The sequence below is a fragment of the Labrus bergylta genome, chromosome 6 (assembly GCF_963930695.1).
Source record: "Labrus bergylta chromosome 6, fLabBer1.1, whole genome shotgun sequence".
In the NCBI taxonomy this organism is placed as follows: domain Eukaryota; kingdom Metazoa; phylum Chordata; class Actinopteri; order Labriformes; family Labridae; genus Labrus; species Labrus bergylta.
Window position 1 is genome coordinate 14,620,325 of NC_089200.1, and position 19,735 is coordinate 14,640,059.

At 37.1% G+C, this 19,735-nt stretch overlaps 3 protein-coding genes across 3 annotated transcripts; 2 read left to right on the forward strand and 1 right to left on the reverse strand.

Annotated features, from left to right (window-relative positions):
- Positions 1-4,337: 4,337 nt before the first annotated feature.
- Positions 4,338-7,795, reverse strand: dynlt2b (dynein light chain Tctex-type 2B). The gene is made up of 5 exons (XM_020639274.3): positions 7,638-7,795; positions 7,322-7,455; positions 6,941-7,010; positions 6,612-6,675; positions 4,338-6,534 (listed from the first exon to the last, which is right to left on the reverse strand). The coding sequence occupies exons 1-5, from the start codon at positions 7,682-7,684 to the stop codon at positions 6,487-6,489; spliced, it is 363 nt and encodes a 120-aa protein (XP_020494930.1). The 5' UTR covers positions 7,685-7,795; the 3' UTR covers positions 4,338-6,486.
- A 5,217-nt stretch (positions 7,796-13,012) lies between these two features.
- LOC109987953 (receptor-transporting protein 3-like) lies at positions 13,013-14,895 on the forward strand. Its single transcript, XM_020639242.3, has 2 exons — positions 13,013-13,226; positions 14,107-14,895. The coding sequence occupies exons 1-2, from the start codon at positions 13,078-13,080 to the stop codon at positions 14,444-14,446; spliced, it is 489 nt and encodes a 162-aa protein (XP_020494898.1). The 5' UTR covers positions 13,013-13,077; the 3' UTR covers positions 14,447-14,895.
- Positions 14,896-16,280: 1,385 nt separating this feature from the next.
- On the forward strand, positions 16,281-18,236 carry LOC109987954 (receptor-transporting protein 3). Its single transcript, XM_020639243.2, has 2 exons — positions 16,281-16,545; positions 17,448-18,236. Exons 1-2 carry the CDS (start codon positions 16,397-16,399, stop codon positions 17,785-17,787), a joined length of 489 nt encoding a protein of 162 aa, XP_020494899.2. The 5' UTR covers positions 16,281-16,396; the 3' UTR covers positions 17,788-18,236.
- Positions 18,237-19,735: the final 1,499 nt, after the last annotated feature.

Consider the following 19,735-nt stretch of genomic DNA (forward strand, 5'->3'; position numbering starts at 1 on the left):
TGCATATGGCTAAACATAAGTAGAGGTTCCATGGCAACAAGTATAAAGGTTCTCATCTGAGTCCATTTCAACATTCCCGTGTTGATTCACCTATATATTTATTTTGATTGGCCAGGATGAGGCGGTTAGTCCAAGAGTGTAGTTTCCAACCTTTTGAAAAACCCTACTTGAAAATCAGACACAATATGTAGAGCACAAAAGGCAATATGTGGCTGCAACACCTGATCCTGCCTGATGAGGCAGACTGGAGAGTTCATTTGAATTCTGCGTATTAGCCTGACTTAGAGACTAATTTTCATTTTAGGTGTCTTCCTGTTAAGATGTGTTTAGTGGAGTGGCTCTGAACCCTTTTTTGAAAAATTAGGACTTAATTCTGTCAAAATCACAACTTTCACCCAAAAATACCAAATCCAGTCTGAGTATGAAGTCAAATCCATTTAATCTGCTTAGGTAAATGAGTCACATTATTCTCCTGGATAGTCTCACACACTATTGCTTCCTTTACAACACACAGTCAGGAGCAGAGAGCTGAGCATAAAAAAAGAGTGTGCAGAAGTCATCACAATCACATCACTGCGTCCCGAGGGTCAAACATACGACAGTCAGCATGTACAGTGATAATGTGCACACGCAGGGAAAGACTCAGTCTAATGTAAAGAGCTGCTGTGAAACAGACTGCACACAGAGATTTAAAAAATAATCCAGGCATGAGTTTTTTTTAAACACTCCTTAAATTAAAGTGCAAAGCTTTTCTTCGTCTACCAAAATTAAAATATTATTGAAAGAAAAATTAAAGGAAGTCGTGAATTTGATCCGTCAAATCCTCCTTTTAAAAGGTATTTGTACTCACCTGACTTACCTGACACTGAGAACAATACATGTCAAACAATGAGCATGGCAAATTATAATCATAGCAATTTAAACAGAGCATCCAAAGCTCTTGATTAGGGTTTATCTTGCTTTTTCTTTCTCTTTTTGTTTCATCAAAATGAATAGACCTACATTGCACTCCGGTCCTGGAACGTTTTCATTCATGGTGTCATGTAAGCCCATGCAGGCTGGGAATATAAATCTATGTATGGCACCATAATAAAATAAAAAAAACTTCCATACATCCATACATCCAAAGGTAGTTCATGTGATTTATAAGTTGTCTGCTTAGCTTTACAGGCAGTCTGTTTTGTTTCCTGTCAGAACGATATACATGATATATAACAATTTCAGTTATTAAACATTTATTTATTTACATGTTGTCCCAGGAATATAATTAGTCAAGTTTGAGAATGATAGTATTAATATTAAGAATTTATAAATTGTAGTCATGTTTCTGTTGTGAATGAGCTGGGCAGTTAAGGCACCAGGTAAATATACAAGAAACACATTCAATGGACTCCTTCACAGAGGCTATCCCAAAGTAAGTACTTGAGCACACAAATCATTTAATGCAATTTATTAAGGTGCATTGACTAACGTTTCGACGCACACTGCATCTCCCTCAGAGCCAAACACTGCAGGTAACCATTGGTTAGTAGTAGTGAGAGGTAAGCAGGCAGCTCGCTAACAATTCTGTGACAGAACTCATATGTATAGCTCTCTAAACATGAATCCATCCAAGGTGTGATCATATTTACTAAATATATGATTATAGATAAAACATCATGGGGATACATTTCTAACCCTACAGTGACTAGATTAATTTAGATTTTGAGTTTCTCTTCAAAAAGAAAAATGCTTTGTTGTTGCAAACGTGAAAAAAAGAGGTTCATGAAACAACTATAGGTCTCTATGAAATCCACTGATAATGTTGAATCAGTGCAACACCAGTTGATGCAATTCATTAAGTTATTGAGGCAGGAAATGACGTACACAGAATCTGTCTTGAATCTTAAGTAACCACAGGCTAAATTAAGAAAGGCAAAATAATGTTTTTTTGATAAAAATGGACCATGTTTTGATTTCACTGCAGGGGTTAAGGGTTGGTTTACTGATGCTAATCTGCCATATATGCAGAGATATGACAATCGTGTTGCAAACATTTCATATCTGCAGTTGAGTCATTCCAGATCACTGTCTCCATTATCCAAGGTATTTTATACCTCATCTACCAGAACAGAAGGGGAAGCGTACAGATTAGCACTTATTGAGCATCTTACTGCATTAAAAAGGAAATGTGTCATGGAAGCCAGGAGGAACTATAGGTAAAATGATCATTTCAAATGAACAGTGCTCAAAGAACACGCTCGCAGAATCCCTATTCCGGCCATTTTAACCCAGAAAAGGGTGAGAGATTATAACAGTGAGTGAATCTCACCCTGAGGCCCATGCTACTGTTGTCAGGTCTAAACCAAAAGCAGTCACACAAACTGACAGCAGAACAGAAAAAGGTAAAACTCAAGCACAACTGACACAAGTCATTAATGATGCTGGACATGAATCCAATATGAACCGACCATGTAAAAAATGTCAGCTAGAATGTAAATGCTAACATTATGCAAAGACAGAATCAGTGCATGGATAAGTGCACAGAATGATATGCTTTATGTGTTGGTGGTTGACCACAGTCATGTATCAGACTGAAGATGCTAAGAGAGCTTGTATAACGTAGCAGACTTTGTCCTTGGGGTACATTGAGCCCCTCCAGGAACTTTTTGTCAAAATAACTCTATGAAATCCTAAAGAGGTTTGGGCTTGGTTGGTAGAAAGGGCGCCCCCATAGTGTGGGACCATAGGGCGCCCCGTGTACAGAGGCTGTACTCCTTGTTGCACTGGTCGCAGGTTCGACTCCCGATCCTGTTGCTACTTGGTATATGTCATCCCCTACTCTCTCTCCCCACGTTTCCTGTCTATCTTCAGCTGTACTGTAAAGGCAAAAGCTGCAAAAAAAACAACTTTAAAATTCAAAAGATTGAGGTACAATGACACTGAAGAAAGTGATTTTAAGCATGTATTAGTATAAGAAATTTAAATGGAATAAGAAAATAGGATTACCGTATTTTCCGCACTATAAGGCGCACCGGATTATAAGGCGCACCTTCAATGAATGGCCTATTTTAGAACTGTTTTCATATATAGGGCGCACCGGATTATAAGGCGCATAGAATAGAACGTGTTTACAACTGAACAAGGCTGGGAGATATTGTGAATATATAAATATAGTGCATTCACAATAACTCAACGTTGTTCAAACGTTAATGTGCATATTCACAATATCTCCCAGCCTTGTTCAGTTGTAAACACGTAAAAGAAACACAGTCTGATACCGCTAATTCAAACGTTAGTGCATAACTCAACATTGTTCAGTTACGTATAACATGTAAAGCTCACTTTTTCAGTTCATTCCCCGTCCACGAATCCCTTGAATTCTTCTTCTTCAGTGTCTGAATTGAACAGTTTTGCGAGTACGGCATCCAACATGCCCGGCTCCCTCTCGTCATTATCCGAGTCAGTGTCGCTGAGCGCCGTGTACAACCAGTATGGATCAACCAATTAACCAATTGATCCATATATAAGGCGCTCCGGATTATAAGGCGCACTGTCGTTTTTTGAGAAAATTAAAGGCTTTTAAGTGCGCCTTATAGTGCGGAAAATACGGTATTTTAAAAAAGAGTCTCCATTATCTCCCTTAATTAGGATGAAAAGTTCTTAAATCCATCAAAATTATGAATGAATTCATATTGTTATCACTTGATCATTTAAACGTAGGTGTGTTTTATCAAAGGTTAAGGGAACTGCTTAGAATATAGTTTTGATAATGGTATGCAATTTTTATGACCCATTATAATTGAGCGTTACTATAAATTTAAATTTGACTTTCAATAAAGACTTCTCATGTCCAAATAATATCTCTGATGTTTTTAAGCCTCTGTAGTGATTCATTCACCACTCAGTTGCACTTCACAGAAGGAAATAGGAGGACCAATCCGTGTGGCATGTTTATCCAGCATGTCATTTGACTAATTGATTCAGATAAGCTTGATTTTTTTCAACAGCCTCATTAGTTGTTATTTATAGTCTGAGAGGCATTTGCCATTCCAGCTGATGAATCGCTCGCTGAATTGAATAAAGACCCCCAAGAGTAATCACAAAAATAAAAGAACACGTGATAAGGACCTAGCTGATTGAAAAAAGGAATATCTATATCGTCCACTGTTCACATGAGAAAGAGTCGAACTCTAGACTGTTGAGTGAATTTTCTTTCCTTTCTTTTTGTCAGGTAACTGTCTATGGTTTCAAATAATACATTTAAAGGGAACGTTAACAGTCTGATAATAATACTTAAATAGACATCTTTTAAGGAACCATAAAGCTGATGTGAAATAAGCAACAACAGACACATCTGAAGAATGCAATACACCATTTTAATGAGACAAACATTCCATAATACAAATGTTATGGATCTTCACACCTAATCCTGAAAGTTACTTTCTGAACATGACGATCAAAACACTAACCTAAATATACAGAAAATAAAAGCTCTGCATGGGATTTCAGTATTTCTGGTCACTCCATTTCATGTGAAATAACGCCTGTGATCAAACTTCCTCAACAGTTTGATAAGCTGTGTTCTCAGCTGCCTGGTGAGCTCAAAAGATTCTCTGAAGTGTCGTGCTTCTCAACTAAAAACTACCATTTATAGACATGTATAATTATTATTGGATATAATGTGAATGAACACGTGTTTAAGAGATGTATATTATTTTGGCACACTGAAAATGTAACAGTGGGTCCACGCACTTACAAAAATCCACACTTTAATTTAATTAATTTCACTGTCCTGGGCATGGATGTTTTAGTTATATCATTTTAATATATTTCATGAACATAAAATACATGTAAAATATCCAAAAGTATACTAGTAATCCATGCTGTTTTTCCCAGTGAGAAAAACGATTTGAAATGAAGTGTTAATTAATGTATGAAGAGTCTATTGTAATTTGGTCACCACAATCATTTGGTGATGTGGTGGATTGAAACTAAAGGAAGCCATCATTTAGATATTTAGATAATAAATAAACACCTTTCTTGATGCAGGCAGCTGATGATTATCCATCTCTGAGGTGTGGTATTGTGGGCAATCTTTTTCACACTGGAGCTTTGTGCCGGTCTTCGCTTAACCTTGAATGAAAAGTGATGGATATTCCATGACATGATTGGTCTGATTCCACTAGACTTCTGTTTAAAATAAGTAAGTAATCCTGCATCTTTCTCTGAAGATCCCAAGCATGTCTAAATCTTCTGGTTGGTCCTTCTCACAGACATTGTGAGATGTGTGAGTTGGATGAAGTGGAAACTGAGTCCCATTTTTTTTTTTTTGCAACATACAAAATATGATGATTTAAGAGAATTATTGTTTCATGAAGAAGCTCGTCAAAAACCTGAAGTATTGTGGTGGACAGATGTGCAAAAACTTGAATGTCTGTTTATGTTTGATGTGTTTTAACTTAATAATTTTGTCATAAAAGCTTGGACAAGATATTCTGTTTGATTAGGGTTTATCTTGCTTTTTTCTTCTCTTTTTGTTCCATGACAATGAATAGACCAACTCTGCACTCCGGTCCTGAAATGTTTTCATTCACTGTGTTGTGTAAACCCATGCGGGCTGGGCAGATAAATGTATGTATGTTATATTTCTTTACTTTTGTTTCCATCCTCGTTTTTTTTGTCCCCCACAATTGGAAATACACTGCAATCTTTCATCAGTGGTTTGATTTGTTTATGGTCGAGGTGCAAATGCTGAATGTGGTCATCATTTATTTATTCTATAGTATCAGATAACTGTAACTGTTTAATCTCAGACATGACACTGACAATCACAGGCAAATACTGACCTCTACTGTAACTGCTGTGCTAATTCCAACACACAAACAGTAGTATTGCATTCATTTCCCTTTACTTAGTTGTTGCATTTGTAAGTACTCACAGGTACTTGATACTATTGCTGCAGTCTTCTATTATGCAGGTAAAGCTTGTAATCACAAGGAACCGCAAATAATCTAATGACACTGCTTAGTAATGTGACTTGTTGAGAATATTGAACACTGGTTACTATGCTTTTTAAGTATTCAGTTTACACAAACAAAGAAATTGTGACTAAGTTGGCTATCTCACTTGTGGATTTCAAAATCAGCTGCCTTATGTAGTAAAACATATTTTTTTTATAATATGCTATATGCTATAATGAGTCTCACATTCTCCAGGACATCTTAATTTTCACATTTCTAGTCAAGGTGTCATCAATCATCAGCTAATAAATGGAGTCAGTCTTGAATAATCTTGCCAAATCATGACATTCTGATAAAGTCCTTCATTTTAAAATTACTTCAGTATCAGCACAAGTGCCATCACCTTTACACTGGACGAGCGAACTTCATCTGTGTTGGGTGAGGGTTACAGTCATTCCACAGACACCGTGTTGGCTGACGATGAGCAGTCTTTTTTCGAGTGATCACCTCTCATCTTTAGCTGAAAGAAGGTTTAGTCATCCTCTCAGTAGTAATAGCTTCCAAAAACGACCACTGTACAGAACAAGCTGTCCTATAGAGAGGGGAAAAAACATCTTAGTTAAACAGTTGTCTTTTAAAACAACCCCCCTTTAAAACAAAGACACCTACGTTCATGAAAACATCCTCTGCATAGTTGTCTGTGTCAGCATCCCACGAGCACCTTGAAGACATCCTGGTAAAACAGAAGAGGAGGGTGATAGTGACTTATGGGATGTGGATTAATTTGCTTATTAAACTAAGATCAAAAATATCATCTTAATAATTTTATGTGCAGTGGATTTAAAAGTTTAGATGTGACTCAGTCAACTAGATTGTTTAAGTAAAAAGTAGTTTGTTAAAACTTAATTTGAGCTATCTTTTGGCTTGTGTCTGCTTGACATATACACATTGCATCAATTTCATGTCATCAAAAGCTACATCTGCATTCAGCAACTCACTTGACTCCTTGCCCTCGTTGTTCTCCAATGATCACCTGCACAACAAGCTTATATCTATCCAACCCTGCATCTGTTAAAGAAGGAAAGTGAACTGTCATTAAATGTTTGAACAAAGATATTTGAATACATTGTTTTCCGGTTTATTCATCTGGCAACATTTTGTGTTCAGTTTACACTTTACTTGCTTTTTCCTTATGATTTGCTGCCTTTATGACAACAAGATAGTGAATGTGTTCTCATGAAGTGTGTGGAAATCTTTACAATGGGGGAGCACTCAGTCCCATATGTCACTGTTATTCCTGTTACTGATTTAAAGAATACTCAAAATGACAACAGTTATTTGATGGTTACTTATTCTGAGGTGGATTAAGCATCACTCACTCTTCACTTTGTCCTTTATGCAGTCTGCAAGTGAACGGGACAGATCTGGCACTTCATCTGGGTCGTACTGCAGCCCGGACAGTCTCTCTCTTACAACTTCACGAATACACTCCTTCACAACAGCTGGCTTAAACCTGTAATATTCAACAGTGGGCGACAAGGAGGAAAATAAACACAAGTCATCGAAGTTCATATTAAAATGAAACAAACGCAAAAAGTCAAGTTAGCTTACGACCTAACACTTAGCTCAAAACATATCGTTAGCAAACTACATTCTCCAGCAAGCAATTTTATTAAACCACTCCGACCCACTCACTTGTGCTGGTGATTGGGTCGTATGAGGTATGTGTTTGACCCCTCCATGGTAAATCAAATGAGAACTTTACTACAAATATGACATAGAGAAGGCACACGGTTGCTATCTATGCTGCGACTTTTAGCGTTTCCATAGCGACGTCGCTTCCCAGTTCCTGTTTCAAAATAAAAGCACGGAAATCACGTTTTTTTTCTCTCTTTTATTATCAGTATTTATTTATTAATTAATTTTTAAACATGTCAAACATTTGCGAAATTCTTTAAAAGTCTTTCATTGATAAAATATTGGGCATTTTTCATTCTTTTAATATAAGTGTTTACTTGAAAGAATGACAATTCTATTTAATGGGCCTTAATGCATTGTCAAATATTTGGCTATTTTGTTATTGTGCTTCTCTTTTAATGTTAATCGACAGTTTAGCCACATTTCTTGCATTTCTTGGTGATTTAACTGAAAGATCAGGTATTGAAATATTTCATTCATTTCATTTTCATTTTACCTTTATTTATTCTCGAGAAATCACTGAGGGCAAGCCCTCATTTACAATGACATCAAATAAAAAACGAATAAGAGACAAAAAAGACAAAAAACAACAAAGACGAAACACATAGATTATAAGACCAGAAGAATAAGCAGTAAGCAGGTAACTACAGTTAATAACATTTACACTCATGAGTACAGTGAACTGTGATCAAGTTTTTCAATTGACCCATGGTAACCATTGTATTGAGTTTTAATGGGTTTTGTATTGTGTTCCAGGTGTGTGCAGCACAATAGGTGAAGGATGTTTTCCCAAAGTTCATTTTTACATGTGGAACCGTTAACATTAGCCAGTCACTTGATCGAGTCTGATACTGATTATCAGCCCAGATTAATAAAGAAGTGATGTATGCTGGTAGATTACCCACAAGTGATTTATAAATAAATAGCAGCCGATGCCGTTCACGTCTAACTGTTAGTGAAGGCCAACCAACTTTATCGTACAGGATGCAATGATGAGTGGAATATTTGTCACCAGTGATAAATCTGAGGGCGGAGTGATAAACTGTGTCTAATGATTTTAGGGTGGAGGCAGAAGCATGTCTATATATGACATCCCCGTAGTCCAGAACAGATAGGAAGATGGCTTCAATTATTCGCTTTCTACTCACTAAGGGGAAGTTCACTTTGTTTCTGTACAAGTATCCAATTTTCTGTCGTAGTTTAGTGGTTAATGTATCAATGTGAAATTTAAATGAAAGGGATTGATCCAACCAGATGCCAAGATATTTATAATGGGGTACTCTTTCAATATTGTGACCTTCCAGAGTTGTTATATGCAAGTCATTGTCTGTGGTATTTCTGGCTCGTGTAAAGAGCATATATTTAGTTTTGTCTGCATTCAGTAATAATTTTAAAAAGGAGTGCATTTTGTAATTTTTGAAGTGCTTCTTGTAAAGTTTCCATTGCTAAATGTGCAGTCTCAGCAAAACAATACAAAACTGTGTCGTCAGCGTAGAGATGGGCCTTACAATTTGTAAATACAGAAGCAATATTATTAATATAGATCGTGAACAGCACAGGACCCAATACAGAACCTTGTGGAACCCCTTTTGATAGTGGTAAGTATTCAGAGCGATCAGATTGTACAGTCACACATTGCAATCTATTAGACAGATAATTCTGGAACCATTTAAATAAGGAGTTGTCAAAACCAACATCATGTAGCCTCTGCAGGGGTATGGTGTGATCAACAGAGTCAAACGCTTTAAATCAACGTTAAACGTTAAATCAACAAAGAGGGCAGCACAGTATTTCCCTTGATCAACAGCAGATACAATATTATTTATGACAAAGGTAATTGCTGATGTGGTGCTGTGTTTTTTTTCTGAACCCAGACTGGTGAGGACTTAATACAGAATTTCTTGAACGGAATGATTTTAGTTGATTGTTGACTAATGTCTCCAAGATTTTAGAGAGGCTGGACAGTTTGGAGATCGTAGTTGTTGAGTTTGTTTTTGTCGCCGCCCTCATGCAGAGGGACGATGTGTGCTGACTTCCAAACCTGAGGGACAACTCCAGTGGTAATTGAAAGATTAAAAATATAGGAAATTTGTTCCTTGATTAGAGGGGCACAGAGTTTTAAAAAGTACAGCTCTAGATTATCTTCTCCCCTTGCTTTCCTAATATCTATAGAGTGCAGAGCCTCCATTACAGGAAGTGAAGGCCTGTATAGTAAATTTAGGGGAATGGTTGTGGGAAGTAGGAATATGAGCCGGCGGCTGGATATTAACAGTGTTTTCAGAGTACAATGTTTCAAACTGACTCCCAGAATCAGCAAAATGAAGGTTAAAAGCACGGCAAATATCTTAAGTTTTATTTGTTTGGCCTTCATTTAAAATAACATAAGAAGGGAGAGATGGGGAGGATTTATTTGTTTATATTCACTGCTTTGCAGAATTTTGATGGGTTTGAAGAGCAACTAGAAATCAACTCCTGGTGATAAGAGGTTTTAGCTTTTCTCAGTGAAAATCTGCATTTATTTCTGAGTTGTCTGAATAAAAGCCAATGGGCTGCTGTGCCTGTCTTTCTTGCTAATGCCCAGGCTTTGTCCCTTTCCTTTAAGAGTAAAGATAATTCAGTGGAGAACCATGGGCTTGATCTATCTTTGACCCTTAACTTTTTAAAAGGTGCATGCTTGTCAATAATTTCAAGAAATGTATTTGTAAAATATTCAAGTGCATGGTCCACATCAGGTATTTCAGATGTTTGACATATATTACTGTTCACAATGTCATTAAATACACCTGTTCATTAAAATTTCTGAAATTTCTCTTGAGTACAATCCTGGGCTTAGATTTTGCTAGTCTATCACTCCTTATACATGCCAGAGGACAATGGTCACTGATGTCTAGGGAAAAGACCCCAGAGGCTGTAATTTTGTCCCTATTGGTAAAAATTAGATCAATCAATGTTGATTTTGAGGGATCTTTCAAATTTGGTCTAGTTTGTTCAGTTATGATCTGTGATAGATTTAGATTGTCACACATTTCCTTTAAGCTCAATGTATCATTTGACAGCCAATTTAAATTAAAATCACCCAAAACCAGGATTTCTGAAGTACTGAACTGAGAAAACATTTCTGTTAATGATTAATAGCACTGGGATTAGCTGATGGTGGTCTATATACACCTAGCACAGTCAATGATCTGTTACAAGAGATTTGAATTTGTAGAGCAATACATTCAAACGAGTGAGGTATAGAGACAGTATTTCGAACAGTCGCAGATATAAAGTCCTTTACATATATAGCCACGCCACCTCCTCGTCCCTCTCTGTCTTTTCTGTACAAGTTGTAATTATTTATTGCAACTTCCAAATCATGGATACTCTTTTTAAGCCAAGTTTCTGTCAGCACAAGGATATCTGGGTCAGTTTGTGATACAAGAGTTTTCAGATGATCTAATTTAAACTGAGCACAAAGACTTTTAATATTTAAATGCATAAAATCTAAGCCATTTCTTGACTTAAAAGTCTGTGGGTTAAATAAAACTTGCTCAGAGTCACAGGAGGGCCCACTAGCAGATGGCAATGGTTTTGGTTTAATTAGAACTAAGTCATCCTGGTTACAAAAACTTGTGCTGGGGAGGAACTGGCGGTGCTTACGGACACTGGTGATGAGTACAGGGATGCTAAATACTGGAGCAGAGAGTGGAAATGGAGAGCAGAGAATGTTGATAATAGGGCTCACCTGAGAATCTAGATCCTGCCTAATTTCAGTGGAAAGAAGTGGCTTCATACACCAGTAGATGGAGCTAGGGAGCCATCTGGACGATGTCAGTGGTAAGGGGAGAGAGAGTTCCGGTCACTAGTGTCCAGGTGTGCAGAAGGGTTAATTCGTCATGTGCATCTGGTGGAGGTGGGCAGCCGTTTTCTCATTGCCTCTCCTTTAATTTTCAGTCATTGTAAAGGAAGTTACAACTGTGCCATCTCTTTGACAACTTTGGCCGATGAAGGTGGAGAATATGGTTGAACTCTCAAAAATAAAATCCAGTAAGTACAAGTAAGATTAGTAACAAAGCCTGATTGGTTGGGTACTGCGTGGTTACATTGGAACAAACATGGCTTGGCGGCCTTGTGAAAGGGAGTCTCGCTTACTGAATGTTTCTTAATGAGAAACTCTTAAAAACAGAAATAAAATACTTTCTACCACATGAAATAGACTCCTGTTCCCTGCGACTAATGACTGACTGTCGTGTATTTTTCTCCTTATACTGATGTGAGGCATATGAAAAATCCTTATTCTTATCTATTCTTTCTCAGACAAGGAAAGCCTTTCTCATCTTGGTCCTCTAAAATGCATCCACTTTTTCTTCCATTTCCATAAATTCCCTTTACTCCCATGTTGATTGGCATCAGTAAAGTAATAGCAGATCAGCACTCCGTCCATGGCAATGGATCCAATTTAATGCAGTTTTCATCATGAAGTCTGATTTTTAAGACTTCTTCAACTGCAGTCAAATTCAAACCCATCTGAAATTGTTTCACTGAAAGAGCATGAAGCGCTAAGGCTTAAGAGCATATGGAGACTAGTCTCTAAAGTGTTTGTCTTTGATAGAACTGTCCAGGACAATCCTTATCACATAACTCTTCCAGTCTTGCTTGCTTTACCCAAGAGACAAAGGTTGGATTTATTGAATTAGTCAGTGGAATAAGCTGCTGAAAACACGTGTCTACATGCAAAATATCTGTTATAAAGAATAAATGTCAATGACTTTATTATTGAATGAGCAGCATCCTGTAATCTTTGTGTGATCTTTCACTGATGGCCGACCTGTGACTCAGGTTAATGTGCAAACAGGGAGGGATACAATATTGGCATCATAAAAGAATAATTTGTGGCCCGCTAAGCCTGATAAACACTTCTTTAATCTCTTTTTGAATAAAAGTAAACTCAAATTGTAGCATTCGTAGCAGTAGGAAACCAGCAGGTGGCAGTGTTGCACGAATAGAAATGAAACATTTCAGTTTTGTTTCTCTTACAATCCGTGAGGGCCAAGTTTTTTTAAGAAACATAGAAAGCAGGTGATCATGGAAAATCCACACTAATTGTATTTCTTTCTGATTTTATACATTGTTAACTGCAACATTTATGCTACTTCAAGTTAACTTTTAAGCAATAATAGTCATCCTTAAAATAATTATTTTGCTTTTTTTTACATTCTCATCACATATGCTTTACCTTTTCCTTTTGGGTCAAACATACTCAAGTGATTATATTTGTAATGATCTCAACAATCTGATTGAATCGTTCTAAGATATCCATTGTGAGAAAACAGCTTTCCACTTTAAGTTTCGTTTCTCGGGAAGTTGAGTCATTCTGTTTATAAACTGACCAGATCAGCTGTGAGAGTTTGTTTCCTCTTCTGACACCAGCAGTGTTGACACTGACTCTGACAGGATGGCTGAACCGGAGTGGACAAGTATCTTCCAGAATTATGCAACAAGTATGAGAGAAGGAGATTCCTGGTGTCTTCAATTTGACAATACTCTTGTTCCTAATAGCCCAAAGCCAGGCTGGCAGCAGTATATCAAGAACACAGGTGCAAGGTGAGAATGATGATCTTCTGTTTATGATTATATTTTGAGTAATGGTAGTAGAAGGTAGTATTAAACAAGGGTGCAGTTGTATAATTATACAGTAAATCAAAAGCTTGCTCGTACTGACATGTTTCTGTACTATTTAAAATTGTGTGGACTAACATATGTCCATGTGAATGATATGACCAAGGTCTTCATGAAAGATTAATGTTGGTTAAGGTTTCAGAAGATGAAATGTAAGGCCTTGCCCAGTCTTAAAACAGATGGATTATTTTACAGTGAGAAAGCAGTGGTGGGTGGATGATTCTGGCTCCATGGACAATATAACTTTATTAAGTATTTTGTCTGCAATATATTTTACAATCAAATTTCACTGATCTAGACAATTTTAATATGAATTCTAAATAAAAGGATTTCTGATCTAATGATAACACATATAGACTTGACTTTCACACAGACCAATATAATTCGAATCAGCTGGGTAGACCTCAGGAAGTGCTGCTTCATGACACAGCTAACACAAACAGTGATGTGTTGTTAACTTGTTATACTTCAGTCTTTAAGGGCTGCCATACATTCAGCAGACCACCAGGTGTCTCTAGTCTGCCAAATTTAAAAGCCTTTGTGAAACCTTCTGCAGTAAGTGTAGAAGAGGTGAAATATGAAAGGTCTTTCTTCACATCAACCACTGGCTTCAATGTGTCAGCAAATATTTAAGCAAGATTATCCATATTTTTTTCCGGCAATTTTAAAGATTCACTTTTTTCTTTTCTCTTGTTTTTTTGCTTCATTCAATAATTGGGTTTCAGTTTGACTCAGACCGTTGTCATTTTGCAAAACAAAGTCAGTTCAGGCCTTCTTTAAATTCTTTAATATTATCAATTTCAAGGTTCCTATGCACCAAGTGTGGAAGAAGCTGGCCTTCCAACAGAGTGATGGTGGTCTTCCACATGCAGCTAAAAGATGGCCAGGGTGTCGTCAAGGTGAGGCGTTTCCGTCAGGACTGCAAGAAATGCAAAGAAGCTCCTATGGAGAAGCCCAGTATTACCCCTGACAACATCAACATCCTCATGGAGAGCCTGGTGGAGAAGATCAGAATAAAATGCTACCATGAAGACCTGGGCAAAGCTAACCGTCCGTTCCAAAAGCTGGATGTCAAAAGTCCCCATGAGCCCACTCATTGTGAGGCCTGTAGGGAAGGCATCTGTACACAGGAGATGCAAATGTGAGGCTTACATATCAGAGTCCAGCTAATATGAAAATAATATTAAGTATAAACTTATTTAAGATATATTCATGTGTATACAAATCTGTGTCTTAAAGCATTAATATAAGGAAGATTTTATGAAGACTGCGATGTTTGTTCTCATTCTGTGCAGTATATCTTCTTGACATTTTCTTGTTTTTGTTTTGTTGTAACAAGACTTGTTTGTTTGCGTTTTAATGGCTATAAGCTCATAATAGCAAAGCCTCACTTATTAGTTTTCCTCCTGCCATTTTGTTTCCTTGTATTTACCATCTCTCACATGTAGGCCTATATAATATGATGATGCACATAGACTTTAATGTTTATGTTGTAAGAGGTCCGTTTTCTGTAACATGTCAACACATTAGTTCAAAAGCATGAAAAAGCCTATTAATTGAAACATGTTAATAAAGCTCAAACAAACAGGAAAAAGTGTATGTTTTTTATACTGACAAATATATCTCCATACATTTCTGATAATTGAATATCGATAAAAATACAAATGACTGACATGTAAAGGACTCACTGATCTGTTCGCTGCATATCGCTTCAGTATTTCACATACTATTTGATACGTGCAGATAGGGATACTAGAAAAGAGAGATGTTGAATATTCAAGTAAGTATCCTGATTGTACCACATTAGCTGATTTCGGACCAAACAGTTCTTGGGACTTTTTGATGAGGAACTATCCACTTCACCCTCCTATCAAGAAAACATTGGCAGGAAATATCAGCAGACCTCCAGCTAACAGGTAAGCTTGTTTTTGATGGTGGTGCAGATTGTGCATGTGAGAGACAGTGTTTTTTGCCGGTGTGTATACTCTGTAAACTTGTAGATACAGCCTATGTATACGCAGCATTGGGTATGTCAACGTGACGCACGGACTGCAGTTTTATCACTGTGGATTGGGCTAACAGTGTCATAAAGGCATGACTCAGGTAATAGGACTCGACTTAGACTTCAGGTTTGGTGATTTGACTACAACACTGACACAGGATGCAGTATTAGGAGGATGGAAAAGAAAACATTACAATGCACTCAAACAGCCGCTTTCATCATAAACAGAATATTCAAATATACTCTTTCATCCCATATTCTGATGTCAGAGATAAATAACTTTGAATAAGACAGGAGATTTGCTCTGACACCAAAGAACACCTGCTCCCTTACCCAATATTTTTTAGGTATATTTTTTAAAGAAGTTGCTTGATATCTTTCTCTGAACCGTTTACAACAAAAACTAAAACTTGTAAAAAAGTAACTAAAATGAAGCATTTTTACAAAATTGAAACTAAACTGAAATTGAAAATGAAGAGTGAAAACAAAATAACCTTGCACTAATTACAATTTCTCATATGTGTTTGATATGTAGCTTTAGAGAATGAGAGGTTTCAGTTTAATTCCAATAAAACCCTGACAGACCAATATCAACAACTGAGCAGGCACCGGAGGAAAGACTCTGATCTCAGTGTCACACCCATCAGGCAGAGACAGAGCACTATCATGCCAAAAATAGAACACACACACACACACCCTGAGTTTCAACACACAACAAACACAAAAACTCCCATATGTAGTATGAGAAAAACACAACCATAAAATTATATAACATCAAATTAATGAATAATTAAAATTAGCGCCTGTCAGGACCAGAGCACAACACACACACACGCACGCACGCACACACACACACACACACACGCACACACACATGCACACGCACACGTAAACATACTCAAGTGATTATATTTGTAATGATCTCAACAACCTGATTGAATGGTTTTAAGATATCCATTGTGAGAAAACAGGTTTCCACTTTAAGTTTCGTTTCTCGGGAAGTTGAGTCATTCTGTTTATAAACTGGCCAGATCAGCTGTGAGAGTTTGTTTCCTCTTCTGACACCAGCAGTGTTGACACTGACTCTGACAGGATGGCTGAACCGGAGTGGACAAGCATCTTCCAGAATTATGCAACAAGTATGAGAGAAGGAGATTCCTGGTGTCTTCAATTTGACAATACTCTTGTTCCTAATAGCCCAAAGCCAGGCTGGCAGCAGTATATCAAGAACACAGGTGCAAGGTGAGAATGATGATCTTCTGTTTGTGATTATATTTTGAGTAATGGTAGTAGAAGGTAGTATTAAACAAGGGTACAGTTGTATAATTATACAGTGAATAAAAAGCTTGCTCGTACTGACATGTTCCTGTACTATTTAAAATTGTGTGGACTAACATATGTCCGTGTGAATGATCTGACCAAGGTCATGAGTGTAATTCATAAAAGATTAAGATAAAAGAAGATGTTGGTTAAGGTTTCAGAAGATGAAATGTAAGGCCTTGCCCAGTCTTAAAACAGATGGATTATTTTACAGTGAGAAAGCAGTGGTGGGTGGATGATTCTGGCTCCATGGACAATATAACTTTATTAAGTATTTTGTCTGCAACATATTTTACAATCAAATTTCACTGATCTAGACAATTTTAATATGAATTCTAAATAAAAGGATTTCTGATCTAATGATGACACATATAGACTTGACTTTCACACAGACCAATATAATTCGAATCAGCTGGGTAGACCTCAGGAAGTGCTGCTTCATGACACAGCTAACACAAACAGTGATGTGTTGTTAACTTGTTATACTTCAGTCTTTAAGGGCTGCCATACATTCAGCAGACCACCAGGTGTCTCTAGTCTGCCAAATTTAAAAGCCTTTGTGAAACCATCTGCTGTAAGTGTAGAAGAGGTGAAATATGAAAGGTCTTTTTTCACATCCACCACTGGCTTCAATGTGTCAGCAAATATTTAAGCAAGATTATCCATATTTTTTTCCGGCAATTTTAAAGATTCACTTTTTTCTTTTCTCTTGTTTTTTTGCTTCATTCAATAATTGGGTTTCAGTTTGACTCAGACCGTTGTCATTTTGCAAAACAAAGTCAGTTCAGGCCTTCTTTAACTTCTTTAATATTATCAATTTCAAGGTTCCTATGCACCGAGTGTGGAAGAAGCTGGCCTTCCAACAGAGTGATGGTGGTCTTCCACATGCAGCTAAAAGATGGCCAGGGTGTCGTCAAGGTGAGGCGTTTCCGTCAGGACTGCATAAAATGCGAAGAAGCTCCTATGGAGAAGCCCAGTATTACCCCTGACAACATCAACATCCTCATGAAGAGCCTGGTGGAGAAGATCAGAATAAAATGCTACCATGAAGACCTGGGCCAAGTGAACCGTCCGTTCCAAAAGCTGGATGTCAAAAGTCCCCATGAGCCCACTCATTGTGAGGCCTGTAGGGAAGGCATCTGTACACAGGAGATGCAAATGTGAGGCTTACATATCAGAGTCTAGCTAATATGAAAATAATATTAAGTATAAGCTTATTTAAGATATATTCATGTGTATACAAATCTGTGTCTTAAAGCATTAATATAAGGAAGATTTTATGAAGACTGCGATGTTTGTTCTCATTCTGTGCAGTATATCTTCTTGACATTTTCTTGTTTTTGTTTTGTTGTAACAAGACTTGTTTGTTTGCGTTTTAATGGCTATAAGCTCATAATAGCAAAGCCTCACTTATTAGTTTTCCTCCTGCCATTTTGTTTCCTTGTATTTACCATCTCTCACATGTAGGCCTATATAATATGATGATGCACATAGACTTTAATGTTTATGTTGTAAGAGGTCCGTTTTCTGTAACATGTCAACACATTAGTTCAAAAGCATGAAAAAGCCTATTAATTGAAACATGTTAATAAAGCTCAAACAAACAGGAAAAAGTGTATGTTTTTTATACTGACAAATATATCTCCATACATTTCTGATAATTGAATATCGATAAAAATACAAATGACTGACATGTAAAGGACTCACTGATCTGTTCGCTGCATATCGCTTCAGTATTTCACATACTATTTGATACGTGCAGATAGGGATACTAGAAAAGAGAGATGTTGAATATTCAAGTAAGTATCCTGATTGTACCACATTAGCTGATTTCGGACCAAACAGTTCTTGGGACTTTTTGATGAGGAACTATCCACTTCACCCTCCTATCAAGAAAACATTGGCAGGAAATATCAGCAGACCTCCAGCTAACAGGTAAGCTTGTTTTTGATGGTGGTGCAGATTGTGCATGTGAGAGACAGTGTTTTTTGCCGGTGTGTATACTCTGTAAACTTGTAGATACAGCCTATGTATACGCAGCATTGGGTATGTCAACGTGACGCACGGACTGCAGTTTTATCACTGTGGATTGGGCTAACAGTGTCATAAAGGCATGACTCAGGTAATAGGACTCGACTTAGACTTCAGGTTTGGTGATTTGACTACAACACTGACACAGGATGCAGTATTAGGAGGATGGAAAAGAAAACATCACAATGCACTCAAACAGCCGCTTTCATCATAAACAGAATATTCAAATATACTCTTTCATCCCATATTCTGATGTCAGAGATAAATAACTTTGAATAAGACAGGAGATTTGCTCTGACACCAAAGAACACCTGCTCCCTTACCCAATATTTTTTAGGTATATTTTTTAAAGAAGTTGCTTGATATCTTTCTCTGAACCGTTTACAACAAAAACTAAAACTTGTAAAAACGTAACTAAAATGAAGCATTTTTACAAAATTGAAACTAAACTGAAATTGAAAATGAAGAGTGAAAACAAAATAACCTTGCACTAATCACAATTTATCATATGTGTTTGATATGTAGCTTTAGAGAATGAGAGGTTTCAGTTTAATTCCAATAAAACCCTGACAGACCAATATCAACAGCTGAGCAGGCACCGGAGGAAAGACTCTGATCTCAGTGTCACACCCATCAGGCAGAGACAGAGCACTATCATGCCAAAAATAGAACACACACACACACACCCTGAGTTTCAACACACAACAAACACAAAAACTCCCATATGTAGTATGAGAAAAACACAACCATAAAATTATATAACATCAAATTATCTAATTATTAAAATTAGCGCCTGTCAGGACCAGAGCACAACACGCACACACACACACACACACACACACACACACAAACACACACACACACACACACACACACACACACAAACACACACACACATGCACACACACATGCACACACACACACACACACACACACACACACACACACACACACACAGAGAGAGACAGAAAACCCTCCAACATATCCAGTTCATAAATTACCATTGTTATTATCATTTCTTAATTATTACTATTTCTTATTTTTACTCTGCTATTGATTATTACTATTATTGAACTTTTCG

Excerpts from the sequence above, each read along its gene's own strand:
- dynlt2b (XM_020639274.3), bottom strand. The coding sequence starts at position 7,684 with ATGGAGGGGTCAAACACATACCTCATACGACCCAATCACCAGCACAA. Across the intron at positions 6,676-6,940 it reads CAACGAGGGCAAGGAGTCAA|GATGTCTTCAAGGTGCTCGT; the intron begins GTGAGTTGCTGA and ends CTGTTTTACCAG. Across the intron at positions 6,535-6,611 it reads CAGAGGATGTTTTCATGAAC|GACAGCTTGTTCTGTACAGT; the intron begins GTAGGTGTCTTT and ends CCCTCTCTATAG.
- LOC109987953 (XM_020639242.3), top strand. The coding sequence starts at position 13,078 with ATGGCTGAACCGGAGTGGACAAGTATCTTCCAGAATTATGCAACAAGT. Across the intron at positions 13,227-14,106 it reads ATCAAGAACACAGGTGCAAG|GTTCCTATGCACCAAGTGTG; the intron begins GTGAGAATGATG and ends ATCAATTTCAAG.
- LOC109987954 (XM_020639243.2), top strand. The coding sequence starts at position 16,397 with ATGGCTGAACCGGAGTGGACAAGCATCTTCCAGAATTATGCAACAAGT. Across the intron at positions 16,546-17,447 it reads ATCAAGAACACAGGTGCAAG|GTTCCTATGCACCGAGTGTG; the intron begins GTGAGAATGATG and ends ATCAATTTCAAG.